At 43.2% G+C, this 19,081-nt stretch overlaps 2 protein-coding genes across 13 annotated transcripts in view; one reads left to right on the forward strand and one right to left on the reverse strand.

Annotated features, from left to right (window-relative positions):
• MAP7D3 (MAP7 domain containing 3) overlaps positions 1 to 10,993 on the forward strand; it is a 45,027-nt gene extending 34,034 nt beyond the window's left edge. For 10 of the 11 annotated variants that reach the window (XM_050310430.1, XM_050310432.1, XM_050310434.1 and 7 more), the window contains 7 exons: positions 2,547 to 2,682; positions 3,804 to 3,984; positions 5,111 to 5,215; positions 5,455 to 5,508; positions 6,260 to 6,353; positions 6,735 to 6,933; positions 7,937 to 10,993. In XM_050310430.1, coding sequence (XP_050166387.1) covers positions 2,547 to 2,682; positions 3,804 to 3,984; positions 5,111 to 5,215; positions 5,455 to 5,508; positions 6,260 to 6,353; positions 6,735 to 6,933; positions 7,937 to 8,246 — 1,079 coding nt within the window. In that variant the 3' untranslated portion in view covers positions 8,247 to 10,993. The remainder of the gene's footprint in view (positions 1 to 2,546; positions 2,683 to 3,803; positions 3,985 to 5,110; positions 5,216 to 5,454; positions 5,509 to 6,259; positions 6,354 to 6,734; positions 6,934 to 7,936) is intronic. The other variant, XM_050310431.1, reaches the window with a different exon arrangement.
• Positions 10,994 to 11,802: 809 nt separating this feature from the next.
• FHL1 (four and a half LIM domains 1) overlaps positions 11,803 to 19,081 on the reverse strand; it is a 30,241-nt gene continuing 22,962 nt past the window's right edge. For both annotated transcript variants that reach the window (XM_050310450.1, XM_050310449.1), the window contains exons 2-6: positions 15,850 to 16,034; positions 14,983 to 15,160; positions 14,311 to 14,480; positions 13,565 to 13,751; positions 11,803 to 12,788 (exon numbers count right to left, since the gene is read on the reverse strand). In XM_050310450.1, coding sequence (XP_050166407.1) covers positions 12,634 to 12,788; positions 13,565 to 13,751; positions 14,311 to 14,480; positions 14,983 to 15,160; positions 15,850 to 16,005 — 846 coding nt within the window. In that variant the 5' untranslated portion in view covers positions 16,006 to 16,034 and the 3' untranslated portion in view covers positions 11,803 to 12,633. The remainder of the gene's footprint in view (positions 12,789 to 13,564; positions 13,752 to 14,310; positions 14,481 to 14,982; positions 15,161 to 15,849; positions 16,035 to 19,081) is intronic.

Genomic DNA, 19,081 nt, shown 5'->3' on the forward strand with positions numbered 1-19,081 from the left:
AGTAAAACACTTTTTATTTTTCAGTGACTTGGAGCAGTTGTCATTTCTGGCAGCAGCCTTTCGCAGCTTCTCTGAGAATTAAAAGGCTTGTTCAACTTTAAGCATAAGAAGTGCTCCTTCATGAGCTCTCACCTTATGCATGATGATAGGTAATAAACTATCATGGAGCCCCACTTTTTGTATCTGGATATTGAAGGCTTTGGAATATGATTCCTAGATTGTGAATAAATGACTTGCCTTGAAATGTGTTGGAACCCTCCCTCCATCCAACTAATAGTACGCTTTGCAAGTGTTCTGAGATGGTTCTCTTGCATGTTTCCCTCCTCCTCCTTTCATCACAAAAAGGTCCTCTTTGAAAAAGACAGTTCTTACCAGGAATGACTGGGAGTATAAGGAAAAAGAAGCTGAGTGTGAAACACTGGAATAATCTTCTTATGGCCTGTTATCAGTCGTGTTGGGAAATTTCATGTCCTGCCCTATGGGAACAGGCTGTACCAAGGGGTGCATGGAGATGAAAACAGTACTGAAGTAACCATGTGGAAAGCATCAGTAAAGCTTCAGAAGTGAAAATGTAATGGGAAGGTCCCCCATAGGCTTGAGTTCTCCAGCCCTTTCTTTTGGTTGTTTTCCCCCTGTCTTTTCCATATCCACAATGTTCTGAACAGTTGTGACTAATCTATCGATACCAGATATTTATACCATCATATTTCAATACCATCATATTTCAAGCTGTCATTATCATGTTGTAACCCTAGAACCTAAAAGTCTAAAACCTTTAGGTTTCTTGGTGAGCATTTGATTTTCTTATTTAGGTGCGGTTTTGAGGAGGGAAAATAGGTTAAACTTCACATTAAATATCAGCCAGATTTGATACAACTGAGAGAGATTCCAGAGGCGTTAAACCAGGATTGCTGTGTTGATTGCTGTGCAAGTGCACAACAAAAAACGGCATCTGCTGTAAAAAGTGGCTAGTCTGAACTGGCAAGACACTGATATGGCAGAGGAAAAGAGAGACATTTTGATTTCTTCATGGTTCTCCCTCCGCTTCTTTAAGTAGAAAGTAAAGTTACAGAATAAAGGAAGAAAAGCATTTGCATGTACTGAATAGGAAGATCAGCTATTGCTTTTTATAACTGCAGGGAGTGGTCTTTCTTGCTCAGGAGGAGGAGGAGGACCCTTTTGACCGTGTTCAGATTTCAGTTGTGGCTGATTTTTGTTTGTGCCAACATTACTGCAGTTTTTTACCAAATCAGAAGCAGTATGTATTCTGGGGAAGTGGTATTTTTTCAACATTGAATAAATCTAAATATTAGAAAACTCTCTGTGCCTGCACTCCATCAGTGCTGAAATGCTTTACCTCGGACTGCAAGAACCGATTTTTATGCACAAAGCACAGCCATGATTCAGCTGCTGAGGGTTTGCTCTGTGTAATTATGCCCTGCAGTTGCAGGTAGTGATTACGTGTCCATGGGGCTTAAGCAGCTTTTCAGGTATTAAAGTTCCTAATGATGACATCGTGTTTTGAATGATTTGTCTTTAGGTCAGAAGCAAAATAGCTGGTCAAACCCTGATGTCATTGTTCATTAAAATTACCTTGACTTGAAGGCTTACATTAAGCAAACATGTGCTGTTTTGTAAAATATTAAAAAGAAGAAAAGCAGGTCCTCATGAACATTATGATCTTACTGCTCTGCTGACATCAAGAGCTAATTCTCTGAATATTCAGATAATAAGGTCCTAAATATTTCTACAGAGTAATAACTGATAAAAATCAGAGTTCTTTCAATAACTGGATGGCATTGTGGTTCTGTGTGTTTTTCCTAATGTTAATTTATAGTAGTTCAGACTGATGTTCAGACACCATAATGCCAGGCAGGACATGAAGAAACATAAACTGCAGGACCGTGCAAATATTTATTAGCCTGGTGGTTGAAACTGTTTTGATCTCCATGTAAATTGGAAATTGATTTGTTGCTAATGTGTAGAAATACAGAATTACTGAAGTCATTAGTATGTGCCTTCAGGGCCAGATAAAATGGTGATTATTTGCACTCTAAGGTACTCTATAAATATAAAGGCATGAATGTTAATTTTATGAAAAATGAAAAATACAAAAATTAGTGTTTCCTTTTTAGGGTCATGTGCATTCAGTTTTATTAGAAGAATGGGAAGTATATTTCCTAAAGTAGTATTTGTTTTCAGTTTTCTTTTCAGTGTTAAAGAGTTATATATTCCGAAAACATGTCTTTTCAGAAACGTGTTTTTAAGTGCTGGTGGGCAAAACCACGACAGTGTATCATCTGGAATATGGCTGGATCAACATTGAAATGAGTTGTTATTGTTTCAGTGTCAGGGAGATATTGTGGCTCTGCATCTCCCGAGAGCTCCTCTTCGGCTCTGTCAGATAAGGGTGCACTCACTGAGTGATGAGCACTGATCGAACAGATAGTGGATCAGATGGCATGAGAAAGATCTCATCTCACAGTGATGTTTCTTAATTCTAAATTACTGGGCTTTTTAACAGCAGTTTCTTTTGACCTTTGCAGAATCAGGTAGCAAAACAGTAGCAGGGACCACCACAGCTGAAGAAGCTGCTAAAATCTTGGCCGAGAAGCGACGTCTGGCACGGGAGCAAAGAGAGCGCGAAGGCCAAGAAAGAATTCAGAGACAAGAAGAAGAAAGGTAACAGCTGAGAGAAGGAAGGGGTGCTTTCTGTAGTGGGGTGGGGTTGGAATGGACATTCCAGCTGTATATGTTTTCCAATTCTTTAATTTAAGTTCATACAAATCTTAATGCAGCTCCTGAAGCAAGGAGGCACTAGCATCTTTGAGATGGGACAGCTTACTGTGTGTAACATCAGTTTATATCTCAGTATCTATGTAATGCATAGTCCATGTGAAATCACTGCTTCTTTTTCCTTACAGTCACCAGTGGGACTTTTAATTCAAAACCAGAATGTGCTTTTTACATCGCTTACATTTGGGTTGTTTGTATTTGGTTTGAAATAGTCAAACCTCTCTGTATTAAATTTTTCCTTTGATGAGATTAGGCAGTGATTTGATGGTATATTAAATCTCATGTTAGTGATCTGAAATCTAGATCAGTAATGTGGCAGGCAAGTAATTCAAAGTGTTAAATCAGTGTGCATTTGGTTCACCACACAGAATTTTTCAAAAATAAATTGCTAGTTAGTGCTGAATAACTTTATTCCAGATCAGGGGTCACCTGTCTGTGCTTCTGTGAACATGGTGGAACATCAGATTTTATCTGTTTTCTCATCCTGGATGTAAAGCTGTCAGAAATTTGAATATAAACTGTTTTAGGTGTTTTATCAGAAATATGTCATCAGATCTGCTTTGTATGTCTGCGTGAGCTGGCAGTGTGCACCTCCAGTGTACCTCTGGAATTCAGGCTATAGAAGAAAGAGTCTTTTAGGAAATCCCACTAAATTTATGTTTGACAGTGAATTAAAATCTTCATTCATGTTATGGTTGCAGATGGTATTTATGAATGGGTTGTTGCTTAATCCCATTCTCAATCAGATATTCCGTTATTGGAACAACCTGCCTTGGCCTTGACTTAATCAGCAAAGAACATACACTCACAAATAGTTTCTTCTGAATTATACTGATTTTCCCTTTGACCAGTGTGGACGGTGGCAAATCCCCACCAGAAAGTGTCATTATGCAGTAATTTTGTGACTGGGTTATTTAGAACTTCCTTGCTTTCCTACTCTGTCTCGTGCATCTGCACTTTTAAAGAAATGAATGCCCAGTCAGTAACCTGTGTCTTGGAAACACCAGAATCAGAGAGGAAGAGATGGCCAGGAGAGCATCTGAGGAAAAAGCACGACGGGAAGAGGAGCTCCGGAAGGAGGAGGAAGAGAAGAGACTGTTGTATGAAGAACAGCAAAGACAGGCTGAGGAGGAGAGGATCCGCCGGGAACAGGAAGAGCAGGAAAAGCTCGCAGAGCTTCAGCACCAGGTCTGTAGGCCCCAACTGTGTTCCTGGGACGAGCTGCTGCCGTGTTTTCCAGAGGGCTGTTTTTGTTTCTTTCACGTCATGGTTTTGACAGGTCTCTGTCAGGAATGACGTAAAGCAGAGTTCATCCTGGCTGAGATGGATTTGAGAATGTCTGCAGGTCCTTTCCTTCCTCTGGTCGATGTGGGTTTTTTAAATTTTTTTTTTTCTCCTAACATTTGGTAAATTCAAGTGTGGGCAGAAGCAGCTATTCTGGAATTTTTTTAGCCATCAGGGAGGCTATTTTACATATGTAAAATATCTGTACTGAACCCACTTTACCAGCTTACTGCCATGGGTTGAGGAGGTGGTCTGTCTGGAAAGTCATCTGGCTTGCTCTGGTTCCTTTAGAAGAAAGATTGGTAGTGGTTCCAACTCTGCTTTTCCTGTTGCTAAATAGTCTTCCACAGCAAGTATCCATGTACCTTACAAAGGCATTCTTTGAACTGAAGGGAGCTGTTCTGCACAAAGTGAACTTTCCTTAAATTAGATTAATTCTGAAAACTAAGGCAGTTTTACAATTAAATTATTTGTGTTTAAAGAGCTGTGTCTTATGGATAGTATTGCAGTGTGTCTGAACATTTCTTTATAAGCTTAAGTTTATGACAATTATTCAGTGTTAACTGTGTTTCTATCTTCTTTCCAGTCATACTGGAAAAGATTTTACAGTGTAAAAGGAACAGAAGATGTTCTGCACCAAGTGTCTTGGTAGCAATACCTGACTACCGAGATTTTTAAGTTAACCTTTACACATTTAGAATTTAATTGCTGTCTTGTTACTTTATAAATTATCCTTCTTAGACATATGTTCATGCTGAAAAATGGTTTGAACCCTGAGTAGCTCAACAACATTCAGAAAATTTGCATTGTATCAATATAGTTGAGGTTCATTTTCTGAATGTCATAGTGGTATATATTTCATGTCAGTAGCTGGGTGATGACATTGGGCTACAATGTGTGGTCATATTAAGTAGTGATTGTCTGATGTGCCTGTCTGTGTTGAACCAGAATCTCTTTAACAGTTCTGCTTTTGACTCTTGGGAATGACCCCTGTGCACTGGGTACTCTCTTCTTTTTGTTTTATTTTCAGAGAGAAGAAGCTGAAGCAAAAGCTCAAGAAGAGGCTGAAAGACAACGACTGGAAAGAGAGAGAATTATGCAGCAAAATATGCAGGAAAGGCTTGAAAGAAAAAAGGTAGACTGTGTTGAATTCTCAGCCTAAAATAGTGGTTGGGGTGTTAAACTGAACAGGCAGTTTCTGATGCATTCAAATAGAAGTAGTGTGTTGTGTTTTTTTTTAAATCAAACTCTGGGTTCTGGGCTTTAAAAACAATAAATAAAGTATTAAATTAATGAAATATGAAAATATTATTGAAAATTTAAACCAGAGTGCTGAAATATAAAGCTCTGCAAATATTTTCCCTGTTTTAACAGAGAATTGAAGAAATAATGAAAAGAACACGAAAATCGGATCAAAACGAATCCAAGGTACTTTTTTGTTTGGATCTGTATAATAACAGAATAGGCCCTTCCTGGAGAAGGGTTGGCCTTGCTTCGTGTTACCCTTGCACAAACTGGCTTCCATGTGAAGTACAAAGTTGTGGTGCACCAGAATAATTTCCAGTAGCTTCCCATTGCACACATTCTTCTGCTTTGCTTGTTCTGACAAAAAGTCTTGGATGTATTTTTGTTCGAGGCCTACAATGTGATCTGTTATTATCACTTGCAGATTGGTTTTAAAAAAACCCACTGATTAGTAGGGCTTTTTTTTTTCATTATTGTATGCATTCTGCCAGCATTGTTTTTCCCTAGAAAATTTACATTCCTGGCATCATCTGTTTGCCTAAAGCAAATCTTGGATGTCCCTTGGATTGCTGGATGTATTTTTGTTAATGCAGTGAGGTTTGTGGTCAGTTGTCCTTATTGAGGAATAGTTGTTCCTGTCTGAATATTCAAAGATCTAAGTCTTCATAGACCTGAAAATAATAAAAATTTAGCAAACACCTTGGAGAAATGAGGGGAAAAGGAACTCAGGAATAATAGCTAGGTGGTGGAAGTGGGTCCCACAGGCTCTGGCTCAGTAGAACATATGTTGATGGATGAACTGGTTGTTTGTGAGCCTTTGGACTCGTGGCCTCACTGCTGGGCACAGAATCATCCTGTGTGGGAACTGTGATTGAGCCATTTGTGAAATGCTGGAGGGTTGGGAGCTATTCCAAGTAACACCCTGCCAATTCAGTTGCAGAATGAAGGGAAATCTGCCTCAGAGGTGATGGAGGGAGAGGATATTGAAGAGGAGGAAGAGTTGGGTCTTGAGAAGACTGATCAACCAGGTAAGGAAACTGGATGAGTCAGGTCTGAGTAGCGGTGAGTCTCTCAGTGATGTTTAAGCTTTGTTGAAAAGGTCACTCATGTAACTGTGGTGGTCTGAGACACCAGCCCCAGAAATGCCAGGGAGACTCTGCATGGACAGAGAGAGAGTCAAAATGATTTGAGAATGAAATGGAGGCAACTTTCATTTTACAAGCAGATTTTTAAAGATGACAAATTAATTTCATGTTGTTATAGGCAGCTTATCTATAACCCATTGAACCTATTGAAGCCCAGTGCCCTGAGTTTTAGCTAGGAAAGGTCATTTTGACACTTGTATTCTAACCATTCTGTTACTGAAGCTCTCCTTTTTAATTTATTCCTTGTTTTTTCCTCATTTTCAGGAAAGCTAAATGGCATTGACTTGCTCCAGGAAGTCAAGGGGGAGGCAGAGGATTGTTTAGAGACTGCACAAAGCTTGCTCTCTGCAGAATCTGAGGAACAAGATGAGTCAGAGTTGAAGGCCAGTGAAGTGTTCATGAATGGAAGCGACTTGAAAAGTGATGAGGGGTCTCTGTCTGTTACTGAACTGAAGGATTCCAGGTGAGAAATCTCTCTCTACATTTAAAATAAATTTAGTGCTGTCTGTTGCTTTACCTCAAATCTTACACCTCGCTGGCTTTGTGGTGTCTCTGTGCCTTGCTCCAGGCACGTGGGGTGTGCGTGCTGTCAGTTCAGTGCTGAGAAGGGAGACACAGCCAGCAACATGGCAGGGTTTGTTACTTGTAAAGAGTGGCATTGGCTTGAAATCTTCTCCCTTGACATGGCTTGTGGTTCTTCTCATTAACAAAACATTCAACAGGAGGGAGGGGAGATAACACCGAAAAGGAAGAATAACCTCCAAGAAAGCTCTAGAACAACGTTATGCTGAAACACCAGATACAACACAAAAAACCTCCCTTGGTGGGGTAGTTCAGATTTTATCTTTTTGAACATAAAGCATTTCTGTCAGCTACTGGAAAATCTGTCCTCTGATGCTTGTTCCATTTGCTCATCTAAATGCTAATGATTTAGAAATGGTGTTGTGAATGCTTTTTTAAAGTGATGATAAATTAGTCTCATTCCTCCAGTGATGGAATATAAAGACATTTTCATGATTCTCCAAAGAATGAATGAAAATTAATCAATGATTTGGGTTTAGATTTTGAATCTTTTAAATATTCCTGGTCTTCTGAAGCTTAGTTTTGTGCCTAAAAAGTCACAGCTGGAGGAAAAAAGGAGAAATGCACGCTACTAAAATTAAGAATTAATGGTTCAGGGCCTTAAACTTGTTGCTTTCTTATATCAAATTTCTGGAGCCAGACTTTACCTGAGAGCTGTTAGTACAGTAAAGAATTGGTATGTGTTGGTGAGTTGTTCTTCCCCGTTGGCTCTTGGAGGGGAGTTCCTGTGTGGCAGCTGAAGGAGCTTGTCTGGAAATGCCCTTCAGGACATTCAGTGCTTTGCAGAGTTTTCAGTCTGCTAATTGTTTGACCTGGAATCAATCTAAAGGTTAAACATGCAGAAATTGTAATACAAGTGTCTTTTTTTTTTTTTTTTTTTCTAGCCATCCTGCAAAAGAAATGGTTATTGATGACTCAGTGAAGTTGGGAGTTAATGAAGCTGATCATACAATTGGACTTATTCAGAATCTTAATGGAAAATCTGGTTCATGGACTTTTGAGGAGTTCATTGACGTTGGAGTACATTCCAAGTCAACTAAACTGAGCTCAGACAGCATCTCTGCTGGTAACTGTAATCAAAACTTGAATGATGCTGCTACAATACCTCCTAGTCCCAAACTGGCTTTTGAGGAAGATGGTGCAGTGAATTCATTGACCAAACCTATAGATGCTTCATCAGGTAATCCAAGCTGACTTCCTGTCTGTCTCTTCCTCTGCCTAGGCAATTAACTTGCATTTTGCTCTCTTTGCCTTAACTACAGCTTCTTATTTTCAAGGCACTTTCTCCAATGTGTAGACCAGAGGGAAAGCTCTTTCTTTAGTGCTTGTAACTTGAATTCTGTCAAAAGAGTCACCAATCAATGCCTTTTTAGGGACTTGCTAAGGCCCAACATTAAGGCTCTTCCAAAGACACAGCTGAGCCCTTGTGAAGCTCCAGTATCTCCTACCAGCACTGAAGCTCATCTGTTGTCCTTTAAGCTTCTTCTGAGATATCTTAAATGGCACATGTTACTTTTGAAGATACTAACAGTTTAAAAGGTGTCTGATGTAACTCTACAGACAAGACCTTTCCCCTCCTAGGCATGTTCTGTAACTTTTTGATGCTGACCTGCGTGGACTTACAAGGTGTCCTCAGAGTCTAGCAAGGTATTAACTGTAGAATAGTGTTTCACTTCACTGAGGCAGGCAGCACCAACCTGAAATTCCACAGACAGTTGTGTTACATTTTGAGAGGAGTAATAAAGCTGTACACACGCAAAATTCTCTGAATTTTCTGAAAGAAGCAGGGCTGCATCTCAAGCCACGTGTACTTGAGAAGTCAAACCTTCATGCAGTACAGCATAGTGTGTCAGAGAGGCTTCAGGAAGGCAGTTTATGTAACATCATAGATTAGACTTCCCTGGTGTTGGAGCTGAACCCAAGTGGCCATATTCACAGCAGGAGATCTCTTTCCATGAGATAAATGACTGTGTGATGAGTGAAGAGAAGGGTAGTGGAAGAGATGAACCTTGCTATCCACATTTTCTTTCAGTGATGTGTAGCACTTGGTTTTGATTAAAGTGTAGCACTTTTCTAGACTGAACTGTTTCCCGAGTCTCCTCTGTCACTCTGCGTCTTGTGAATTTTAGTCCTGTGGGCACAACCTGATCGAGGCTTCCCTCAAGGCCAAGACTAACTGAGCCATGGGAATAGGCAGATTTCATGTTATTCTGCTGACTACATTTTGTTGTGAGCAAGATCATTAATTTTTTAGCAAAGAAAGTGTTGCCTCCTAATTTTGAACTTGAAAATGTTTCAACTTAATAGGGTTTAAGAATTCTGTACATAACTTTGAATACTAATATTCCTGTAAAAAGAAAGTAAACCCTATTGTCCTGGTTTTGGACTATCAGTGTCTAAGTGGTTCTGTGCTCACTCCTGGATGTAGACTCTGACAGTGATGATGGATGCATGTGGCATACACACAGTTATGATGGTTAAATGTTTTCTTCTCTTTGCTCTTTGGACAGAACTGTGAACACTAGAGACCTGGAAATAATCTGATTGCACTTCAGTAATCCAGTGCTTTCTCAAGTACCGAAGGCCTTGTTTTGAAAAGCTGCTTGTTTACCTTTATCCATCTTCAACTTTGCAAAAAACACCAGGGGAGGGATGACAAAGTTCTAATTTGCACCTTGAAACATTTCAGGGAAACTGTTGTGCTAATGTTCTTTTTTCCATTCATTTAGCTAATTGTTAGATAAGGTTTCCTAGTTCAAATATCCCTTGTTTCCCTTTTACAGACTTTACAGTAACCTGTTTGAGTCTTTTGGTTTTTTTATTTCCGTATCAGTATCATGTACAGCAGCAGGCTACTGGATGCTCCTCACTTAGCTGCAAATGTTGCAGATTTCTAAAATGGCCCTTGATGAAATAAAACTCATTCAGTGTATGTTAAAGCTGAACTCCCTTTGTAATGTCTAGAAAAATGTTGTTGCTTGTTAGTTCATGTGCTATTTAAAAATGCAGAATTGCCTATCTTCAGTTTTGGAGAAGAAAAATTCCTTATCTAATGTGAAAATTTTGACAGTTTCAAAATCCGGTGTTGTACCATCACTAATATGTTTTAATCTATTGGCAAACATCAAAACATTTACAGCATGTGCACTAATATATTGCAGAAATGTCAAGTCCCTAGATATGTCTGTCAGTGCAGTTTAATGTGTCTTGCTTTTAAAAAATGTTTTCTTTTTGATTTACTTATTTATCTACACTTATGGAAGTATTATTTTATTGTGTACATAACAGTATTAGACCATTGAAGTCATGTTTTGTTCATGTTAATTATTCTAAGTGTACCAGTTCCAGCTTTGTAACAATGGCTGCAAGTTGCATATATCCCCTCCCCTAAAGCCTGCATTAAATGATCTATTTAACCTGAACTTGCCTGCTTTTTACAGCATGAAGAGATTAACGAAGCATCTTCTGAAAATTGCTACTAAAAGTAATAATGCAGCCTTGTTCTGATGTCTCCTGTAAAGATAGACTGGATAGGTGGTTACTTTAAAGAACAGCTGTCTCAAATCCTGCTACAAGCCACTGTCTGATCCTCCAATTCCAGTGATTCATCCAAATGGTAGCTGTGTTTGCAGTGGGTAAATGCAAATGGGTTTGCTGGAACTATACCTGTTCTTTCCTCAACACCACAGTTGCAAAAGAAGCCCTCAGCCCTCTCCCTCTTGCTGTTCAGAAATGCCATAGAACTGTTTTAGACTTTTAGAGCAGTGCCTTAGGTAAATGGAAAACTGTATTTTTGTATGATAGCTGTTTTGTTCTGGCAGAGACAATCATTCTAACAAAGATGCCAGTATTTTCTTCTGTGCTGATATTTGTTGAATGGTCTGATACAGCTCTGTGTAAATACGAGTGCACTGTTAAATAAACTTTGCAGTTGAACAATGCTTTATTTTGTAATGCTAAACGTGACCTTACTAGGCCTCTCCAACCCCTTGCCATGCTGACCTGCCTTGAGATGCACCCTGGTGCTGCTCTAACTACTCCCAACTGCACATTCCCAAACTAGAGGCCCCCTTGGCAGTTGCCTCTGTGTGGGTGGGAGGGTATTTGCACTAACAGCTTCAGCTCTTGCTGTGTTTGTACATGTTTGTATGTATGATGGTGTGTTCGTAACTCTTGAATTCCTTAACCAGCTTTTCCCTGTCAGCCTTTGCTTTTCACTTGCAGCACCATCATCTCTGTGTTCTAAAGCTGAGTCCAGCACTGCTCTGTGGCCACAGCGGGGCAGTGCCCAGCAAGAACGCAGCAAGATGCTGCCTTTTCTTTTTCTTGCAAGGGTTCTTTGTTGGTAGGTGAAAAGGAATGGCTGGAGAAGCATCCAATTGATAAAGTATTTCTGTGTTTCAGAAAACTGTGGAAAAAAAAGCCCCAACCTTAAACCAGCATTAAGGTTGCTGAAGGGCTGGAGATCTGTGCACGATCAGTGGCTGTACATATGTTCTCCAAAGGGCTTTTTCACACAGGCTGTTCCTGGCAGATGGTCTGGTGTCAGTAATATATTAAAAAAATTAATTAGTTTATGGAAATTGTTGCTTTAGTCCTCAGATATTTAAGGGTGCAGTGACAGCACAGCTGACTCTTTACTTTGCCAGTATCGATGTATGAGACTTGGTTTCAGTAGCTCAGCCTTAAGATGTGTCAGTCCTGTAGGATGGCAAAATGAAAAAGAAAAAAATTTTCCAGACTGTAGGACTCCAGGCAGGCACTAGTCTCACTTTTATTCAATCACAAAACATACACTGACAGGATAGGAGAGCTATCATTGTCTGAGCTATTTTTAAGGCACTTGGAAATGCATGTGTATGTCGTAGGTGAAAGATTTACTACTTGTTAATGGATTAATAATTGTACATGGACAGCCTTGTTTAAACAATGATACAAAAAAAGCTGATGAGCAAAACTTTTGGACAAACCATGCGGAAATCAAGACTAAAACAAGTTTATGGAACCTTAACTAAGCTAAATTGCACTGCCAAAACATTGTTATATGTAAGATGAAGCCATTCCATACATATGCTGCAGTTTGGTGTGGTAGGATAAGCTAAGGTATTTATTGATTATTTATTAATGGTGTGGTGTATGTTGTGTACCTGTACTTGTAAAAGCATAATAATGAATCCCTCTGATCCCAGGTGCAATCTCAGTATCCCAAGTCATGCCTTGTCAAACCCACTTCAGTTAAGTGCCAAGCTTAAACATATACCAGACAAGTTTAAAACTAGATTTGTTTTAGTTAAGCCACACACAGATGATGGAGTGTGTGGATCTCTAATCCTAAATCTAACAGCATTTCAAGCCTTTACACTAAGAGTTACTTGGAAACGAGGTTAGATTTTTGCAAGGCTACATGCTCTTGTACTGCAGGAGCTTCAAAAGTCAAACCCAGTATATTGAGGCTAATTTAGTTCTTATACTAAAATGGAAACAGATCCAATTCTCAACATGCAAAAACCTGCTCCTTTACCAGGACTGTTTGGGAAAGCAGGGCTTTAAAATCCATCTTACAGCACTTGCTGTCTGCTCATTACAGTCGTTTGGGACACTCAGCACAGTAAATTTTTCCATTATGGCAAACAAAGCGCTTGTTGGCCAGACCACGGGCACACTTTGTGCACTTGAAACAATAATCGTGCCAGGACTCATCCTCGTAGTTAACCACACTGGTTCCTCTTCCAAATCCTGCTAGGAGAGAACACAATTATAGGACGGCGATAGTAGCTTTGCCTTGGCTGGGTCAGCCCACCAAGCACCAGATCCCCTTCTTACTCCCTCCTGTGCTTCTCTAGGCTCACAGGCCACAGTGTGTGCCTAAAATACTAATCTAAGTGGCAAATGAAGCATGGTTTTTGATGCATCTTTTGATGTTTCTTGGAGAAACAGGTAGCTTAGCATAAGGCTTGCATGGCTTCTCTCTGCCATAACCTTTTTCCCTTGGATCCTTTCTCCAAGAAACAGTCAAGCTGAAGGAAAGATGTAGAGCAAGGATGGGACTTATGGTCTCAGATCCTGGCTTTAAAATGCAGAATGGAATATGAGTCTCATGGGACTGGCAGGACAGTGCCCACATTTCAGGGCTGAGCTCTGTAACCCAGTAACTGTTAAGTGTAAAATACATCAGAAGTGAGGTAAATGTCACTTTGGGACAGTAAAACGTTTTGGACTTAAAGGTCCCAAACTAAGATACTGGTGGGAACAGTTGTAGCTGGGGGAGTTTTGAAGGAGGTAAATTTGAGGCATGCAAAGGGTGAAGAGCTCAGTTACTGGCTCGAACTCCATCCAGCAAGAACACATGTCTTGGAGTCAGATCACTTGTAAATTGCTGGGGTTGAGCTTGGGTTACTAGGCCTGCTCTGATGTTATCTGCTCTCCATGTTATCTGGGCTCCATGGCTTTTGGGGATCACTGCTCTGACCTTAAGCACCCACTGCCCTCGAGCTGCATTTAACCCAACATACCTGTAATAGGATTCTTGCAGCCAGCACACTTCTTGGCCACGCACTCCTTGTAGCATTCAACACAGTAAAAGTCATCCTCCACAGCTGTGAAGCGCTTCCCACCCAGTGGCTTCTTGCAGTTGGAGCAAATGAAACACTCAGAATGCCAAGGCTTTTCCTGGTAGGTGAGGCCTCCAGAAGTGATGGGCTGGGAGGGAAAGAGCGGAGGTGTGGTTTAGAAGCAGTAGGGAAAAAGAGGTGACACAAACATGGGATGGAGGGAAGGAAGGCTTTGTCATGCAGAGGAATGCATCAAAAGTTTGCATCAAAATTAAACTGTGCTGCTCACTTGAGTTCCTCTGTTCCGACATCCTGTGTACCTGCCATTTTCACAATAGTTTCTTTTACCTGCAGTAACTGCAATTCTACACTAAACAGTTGCAAAAGTTGTGAAACATTCACTTCCTGAATACACAGTACCTACTAGAGAGCTTAAACTATCCCCAAAGCAAGTGCAAGACTGGTGCCCACTTGGTTTCTGCACTGTTGCCATCAGATAACCCAACAGCCCCTGCCCAGATCCCATAATGTACAGGAGCCATCATCTCTTCTGTTATTCCACCAGCTGCTGGCACCAGTATCTCAAGGACAGAACATAAGCCTTGGTACAGCTTCAGCATGGTCTTGTCTCTGGTTTACTCTCCCAGCTTCCAAAAGACCCACAGGAGCCAGTTCTGGTAGCTGCTTTGTGAAGGGGAAGGACTTACGTTCTTGCACTTAGCGCAGGTCTTGGCAAACTTGTGCTCATGGCAGGAGACACAGTAGAATTCATCACCCTTGGGGAAGAAGCTCCCAGATCCAATCACTTGCCTGCACTGGCTGCAGGTGAAGCAATCCTTATGCCAGACCATCTTCTTGTACTCAACATTTTGGTCTCCTGCAACAGACAGAAATAACTTGTTATGTGGGATTTCAGGCCTGTGGCAAACCCCTCACCCTGTGCAGTGTAAGTTACCTACGGGCAAGAACTGTCCGTACTTACACCCAGGATTCAGTTGGAATGCAGACAAGAGACAGGCTGCTAATTTCTGTATCTGATTTTAGCCAGGGGCTGATAGATTTTTTTTAAATATTTGTCAGACCAGGTGCCCAAGCCTCAGAATAGCTTTATTCAGAGAGCAAAGCTTTTGGTAGAAATGGTTTTAAGACTAACTACTAGAGTGAATTATCCGTGTGAGGGTTAACTGCAAAGATGCCTTTCAGGACTTGAATAAAATGGACAGGTGAGAGCAACAGTCAAGACTTGCACTATTTTGTGGTTCTCCTGTCTTCCACTGTGATGCCCTTACCCATAACTGCAGCCTCACAGCTTGATAACCCCCCTGGTTATGCCTTAGAGCAGAACGTGGCCCTTGTACCCCTCTCACTGGCAGCAGTACCTGCAATAATGGGCTTGAAGCAGCCCTTACACCTGGGTGCATCCTCAACAGCAGTGCAGTTGCTGCACCAGACCTTGTTGTTCTCCCGAAGCATGAAGGGCTCGTTGACCAGGGACGTGTAGCACTTGAAGCAGCGGAAGCAATTGTCATGCCAGTAACGGTTCTTGAAATGCAACTCCTGGAACAAACAGAAAGGGAGTGATAAGCTTTTCTCTGTCACTAAGCTGCCCCAAAGCCAAGCATCTGGCTCATCAGCCTGGGCAGTCAGGGATAGATTCCATGTTCCTAAGCACTGTTGGATTCTCTGGGTGGAGCTGCAGCTCCTCTGCGAGCAGTCAAGGGAAGGACATTTAACCAGACTCACTGACACAATCGCATTCACTTTGGACTTTGAGGGTGGCAGAAGTTGCTTCAAACCAACAGCTTTGAGATTTGAAGTTCTGCAAGTGTGGGCTTCTCAGGTTGTCACAACTCCCTCTAGTCCGAGTGTACATTATTACTGCCATAAGTGACGTGATAAACATCAAGACTCTGGGTTCCCCAGTGCTTTGCCCAGATTAGTTTTTATAGGTCCTGTGCAGGCTGGGTTACATGCAGTTCTCTCTTCAGGGCAACTCAGCATTTGCAGCAGTCCACATTGCTGACTCTAGATCCTGAAACTGGCTCCTGTGCCACAGCAGCTCCAAGAGCTTCCCTCTGCACATCCCGGTGTCCCTGGCTCTTTGCCCAAGGAGCACACAGCCCACCAGCCACAGGACTCACAAAGAACTTGTTTTCACACGGTAGCTCACAAGCAGACCAGAGCCAGGAAGACAAGCAGGAGGGTTTATCAGCATCTGCCTGTTCTCATCACCCATCAGCGCTCACCTTGGAGTCAGCTCCAATGGGCTTCTTGCACTCGGTGCAGGTGTTGGCACAGAACTTCTCGAAGCACTTGACGCAGCAGTGCCTGCCCTCCTTCTGCACGTACTTCTTGCCGTGCAGGGGGTCCCGGCAGTAGTGGCAGTCGAAGCGCTCCGACATGGTGCCCACGGTGTAGCTGCTGCCAGGCCCTGCAAGGGGACACAGGGTGAGGGAGCAGCACTGCAGCCCTGACAACTGCTCCAGCTTCTTGGGGCTGTGCAGATCAGGAGCAGGACAGCTCAGCAATGAGCATGTGGTGGTGTCACACCCCTTGAGGGTTTCCTGGTAGAGAAAGCAGCCCTGGTGGCAGCACTGTTAAGGCAGTTTTTCTGTGAAGCAGCTCAGGCAGTTAGAAAACACGACACCTCTCTGCCACCTGCACTGGCATTTTCCCAGTGTCTCCAGCATCTAGGTTAGGCTAATGCACCATCACACTCAGGGAGGCTGAGTGCCATGGACAGCCTGGGTTTGGGGCAGACAAAGCCATGAAGTTTCAGAAAAATTTGGGCCACAGAGTGAGGCCATGTGGACTGACTCAGGCTGTGCTCTGGAGCTCATCAGTGGCCAGGCCTGCCTTGCCTCCTGGAATCCCTGTGCTTGCCACTACAGGTGCCATATGCAATTGTGGTACCCACCAAAGCCACTTCACCACTGCCTTCCTCTGCTGGGCAGGAGAGAGAAAATACAGTGAAAGGCTCCTGGGTCAGGATAAGGAGAGGGAGAGATCACTCAGCAATTACTGTCACGGGCAAAACAGAATTGAGTTGGGGAAAGCAGCTTAATCAATCTTAAAACACCTTCCCCCTGCCACTTCCCTTCTTCCCAAGCTCAACTTAAATCCTGATTTCTCTACCACCTCCCTACAGCAGCTCAGAGGGATGGGGAAGGGGGACAGTGATCAGTTCATCACACTTTGTCTACCCCTCCTTCCTTCCCATACTCCAGCAGGAGACAGTTTTCCACTAACTTCTCCAACATGAATCATTCCCATGGGCTGCAGTTCCTCACAAAGTGCTCCAGCATGGGTCCCTTCCACAGGGTGCAGTCCTTAGGAACAGGCTGCTCACTCAGGGAGCACAGTTGCTGTTGAGTCCCACACCAGCCTTTCCCCATCACATTCTTAACAGGAAGGATGCTAGACTGTTGTATTTACATATTTTACAGCAAGCAAGGGTAATGACACCTAATCACTCCCTGAGAGTCCCTTAGTTCATTACTGCAGCCTCAGCGAGGCCCTGGCTGAGGCATCACAGTGTTTGTGTGCAGAAAGCACCACCAAACAAGCAGAGCGGAATAGTTTCCATGTTTCCAGCCTGAACCCTCAGCCAGCTGCAGCCCTCCAAGGCCTTTTGTGCTGGATAGTTGTGCAGCTTCCAGCTGCCTCTTTTCACCAGGTTTTCACATTTAAAATCATAAGGAAAAAAAAAAAAAGAAACAACAGAAAAATATCTCCCTGCATGGAGAGATGCTTCTTCAGTTCATGCCAGCAAGGCTCTGCCAAGGCCCATGGCCAGGAATCCAGCACATCAGCGGGTGTGAGGGCTCTTGACCAGAGGATTTTCCACTTTGGCTGGAGGTGCACACTCATGCTTTCTCCCCAGACACCCCTCCCATCCTGCACACCCAGCCTCAGCCTCCCAGACCACTCCTGCTAAAAGCTCCCTCCATTTCCATACACTCTTCCTCAGCAGAAGCCATCACCACTTGTGTGAGGGGTCTGCAAGGGCTCTGCCAGGGTTCAGAGAATCCTGGAGCGGTTTGGGTTTGAAGGGACCTTAAAGATCATCAATTTACAAACCCCCTGCCATGGGCAGGAATGCTGCTCACTAGATCAGCTTGCTCAAAGCCCCATCCAAGCTGGCCTGGAACAATTCCAGGGGTGGGGTGAAAGGGTTACAGAAGCCTGTGGAGCGGCAGGAAAGGCAGCTCCATCCCAGCTCGTTCTCCCACAGCCCCAGCACTGCAGAGCCCTGTTTCCCTGCATGGCCAACACCCTGGGACACAGCCCTGAACTTTCTGCACCGTCAGCAACCGGATGGGAGTCATGGCCATGGTGTGGCAATGGGGGCTGCCAAGAGGAAAATCCTCTTTTCCTGATGGAGCAGCAGTGCCAGCACAGGGCAAGGAAGGAGGGCACATGGTCAGGCCATACAGATTGCTGCTGCCTCCACTGCGTGGTCTCACCTCAGAACATCCACTCAGCCCTGGAGTTTTGGGGGCTGCTTTGGTGCCTGTTCCTGACAGAGCTCATTGGCACAACTGGTGCTCATTCCAGCTGTGCTGCTCCAAGTCTCATCACAGTGTCTGTAAACTGCAATAGAGTTTGGGGGATTTGGGGCGTAGAGAGGGTGTGTCACTCCTGGCTGTGCTCTCACGGCAAGGAAGGGTCATCCTCAGCTCCAGGATGCTGTTGGGTCTGCCCTGTTACAGCTTGAGGACCTGTTCACACAGATTTTTGTGTACACTTGCCCATGCCAGTAATTCCAGATTCACCACCGACTGCAGGGCCCAACCTCACCGTCTGGACACACATCCAACCCTCCAGGTCCCAACCAGGGCCCACCCTGGCCCACGAGTGCTGGAGACACAGGGAGGCTGCAGCAGAGCTAAAGGCTGAGCTCACACCCTTTTCCTTCTCCTAAAGCTTACAGAGGCAGGCTGGAGGCTGAGCTGGCAATGCACTCTACAGGGGAACCAAGGTCTGGAAGTGCCGCCTTGCCAAGGCCAGGGGATGGCCATGTCCTGCTGACAACTGCCCCAAGGTAGTTCAAGCAAATGAAACAAATAAACAGCTGGGAAACATGGAAACTATGTGAGCCACCGCCAGCTCTGCAGAGCTTTAGCAAGCAGGTGGGTTTAATTTGGAAGAAATGCGATTGCACAGAGTCCACAGCAAACATTCCCCATCTCAGGTTTAGGGTTGCTGTCAACCAGAACACATAATCTTAAAAGTATGGCTCAGGGAGTAATGTAATCCCATGCTCTGTGCTGGGACCACCATGTCATTCTCCCAAAGTGGAGCAAACATTAGTGGACTCTTCTGAGCTCAGCTTCATGTAGTATCCTCCCGCTGCTCCCCTCAGAACTCCTGTCCCCTCTCACAGAAGGTAAACAGAGCAGATATTTCTTGTTCTCTGTATAAAAATAATTACAGCTTCTAGAGCCTGGTTGGCAGCAGGTCATGCTTTTGGAGTTG

This window comes from Myiozetetes cayanensis, unplaced genomic scaffold, assembly GCF_022539395.1.
Source record: "Myiozetetes cayanensis isolate MyiCay16 unplaced genomic scaffold, myiCay2020 scf15, whole genome shotgun sequence".
Lineage (NCBI taxonomy): Eukaryota > Metazoa > Chordata > Aves > Passeriformes > Tyrannidae > Myiozetetes > Myiozetetes cayanensis.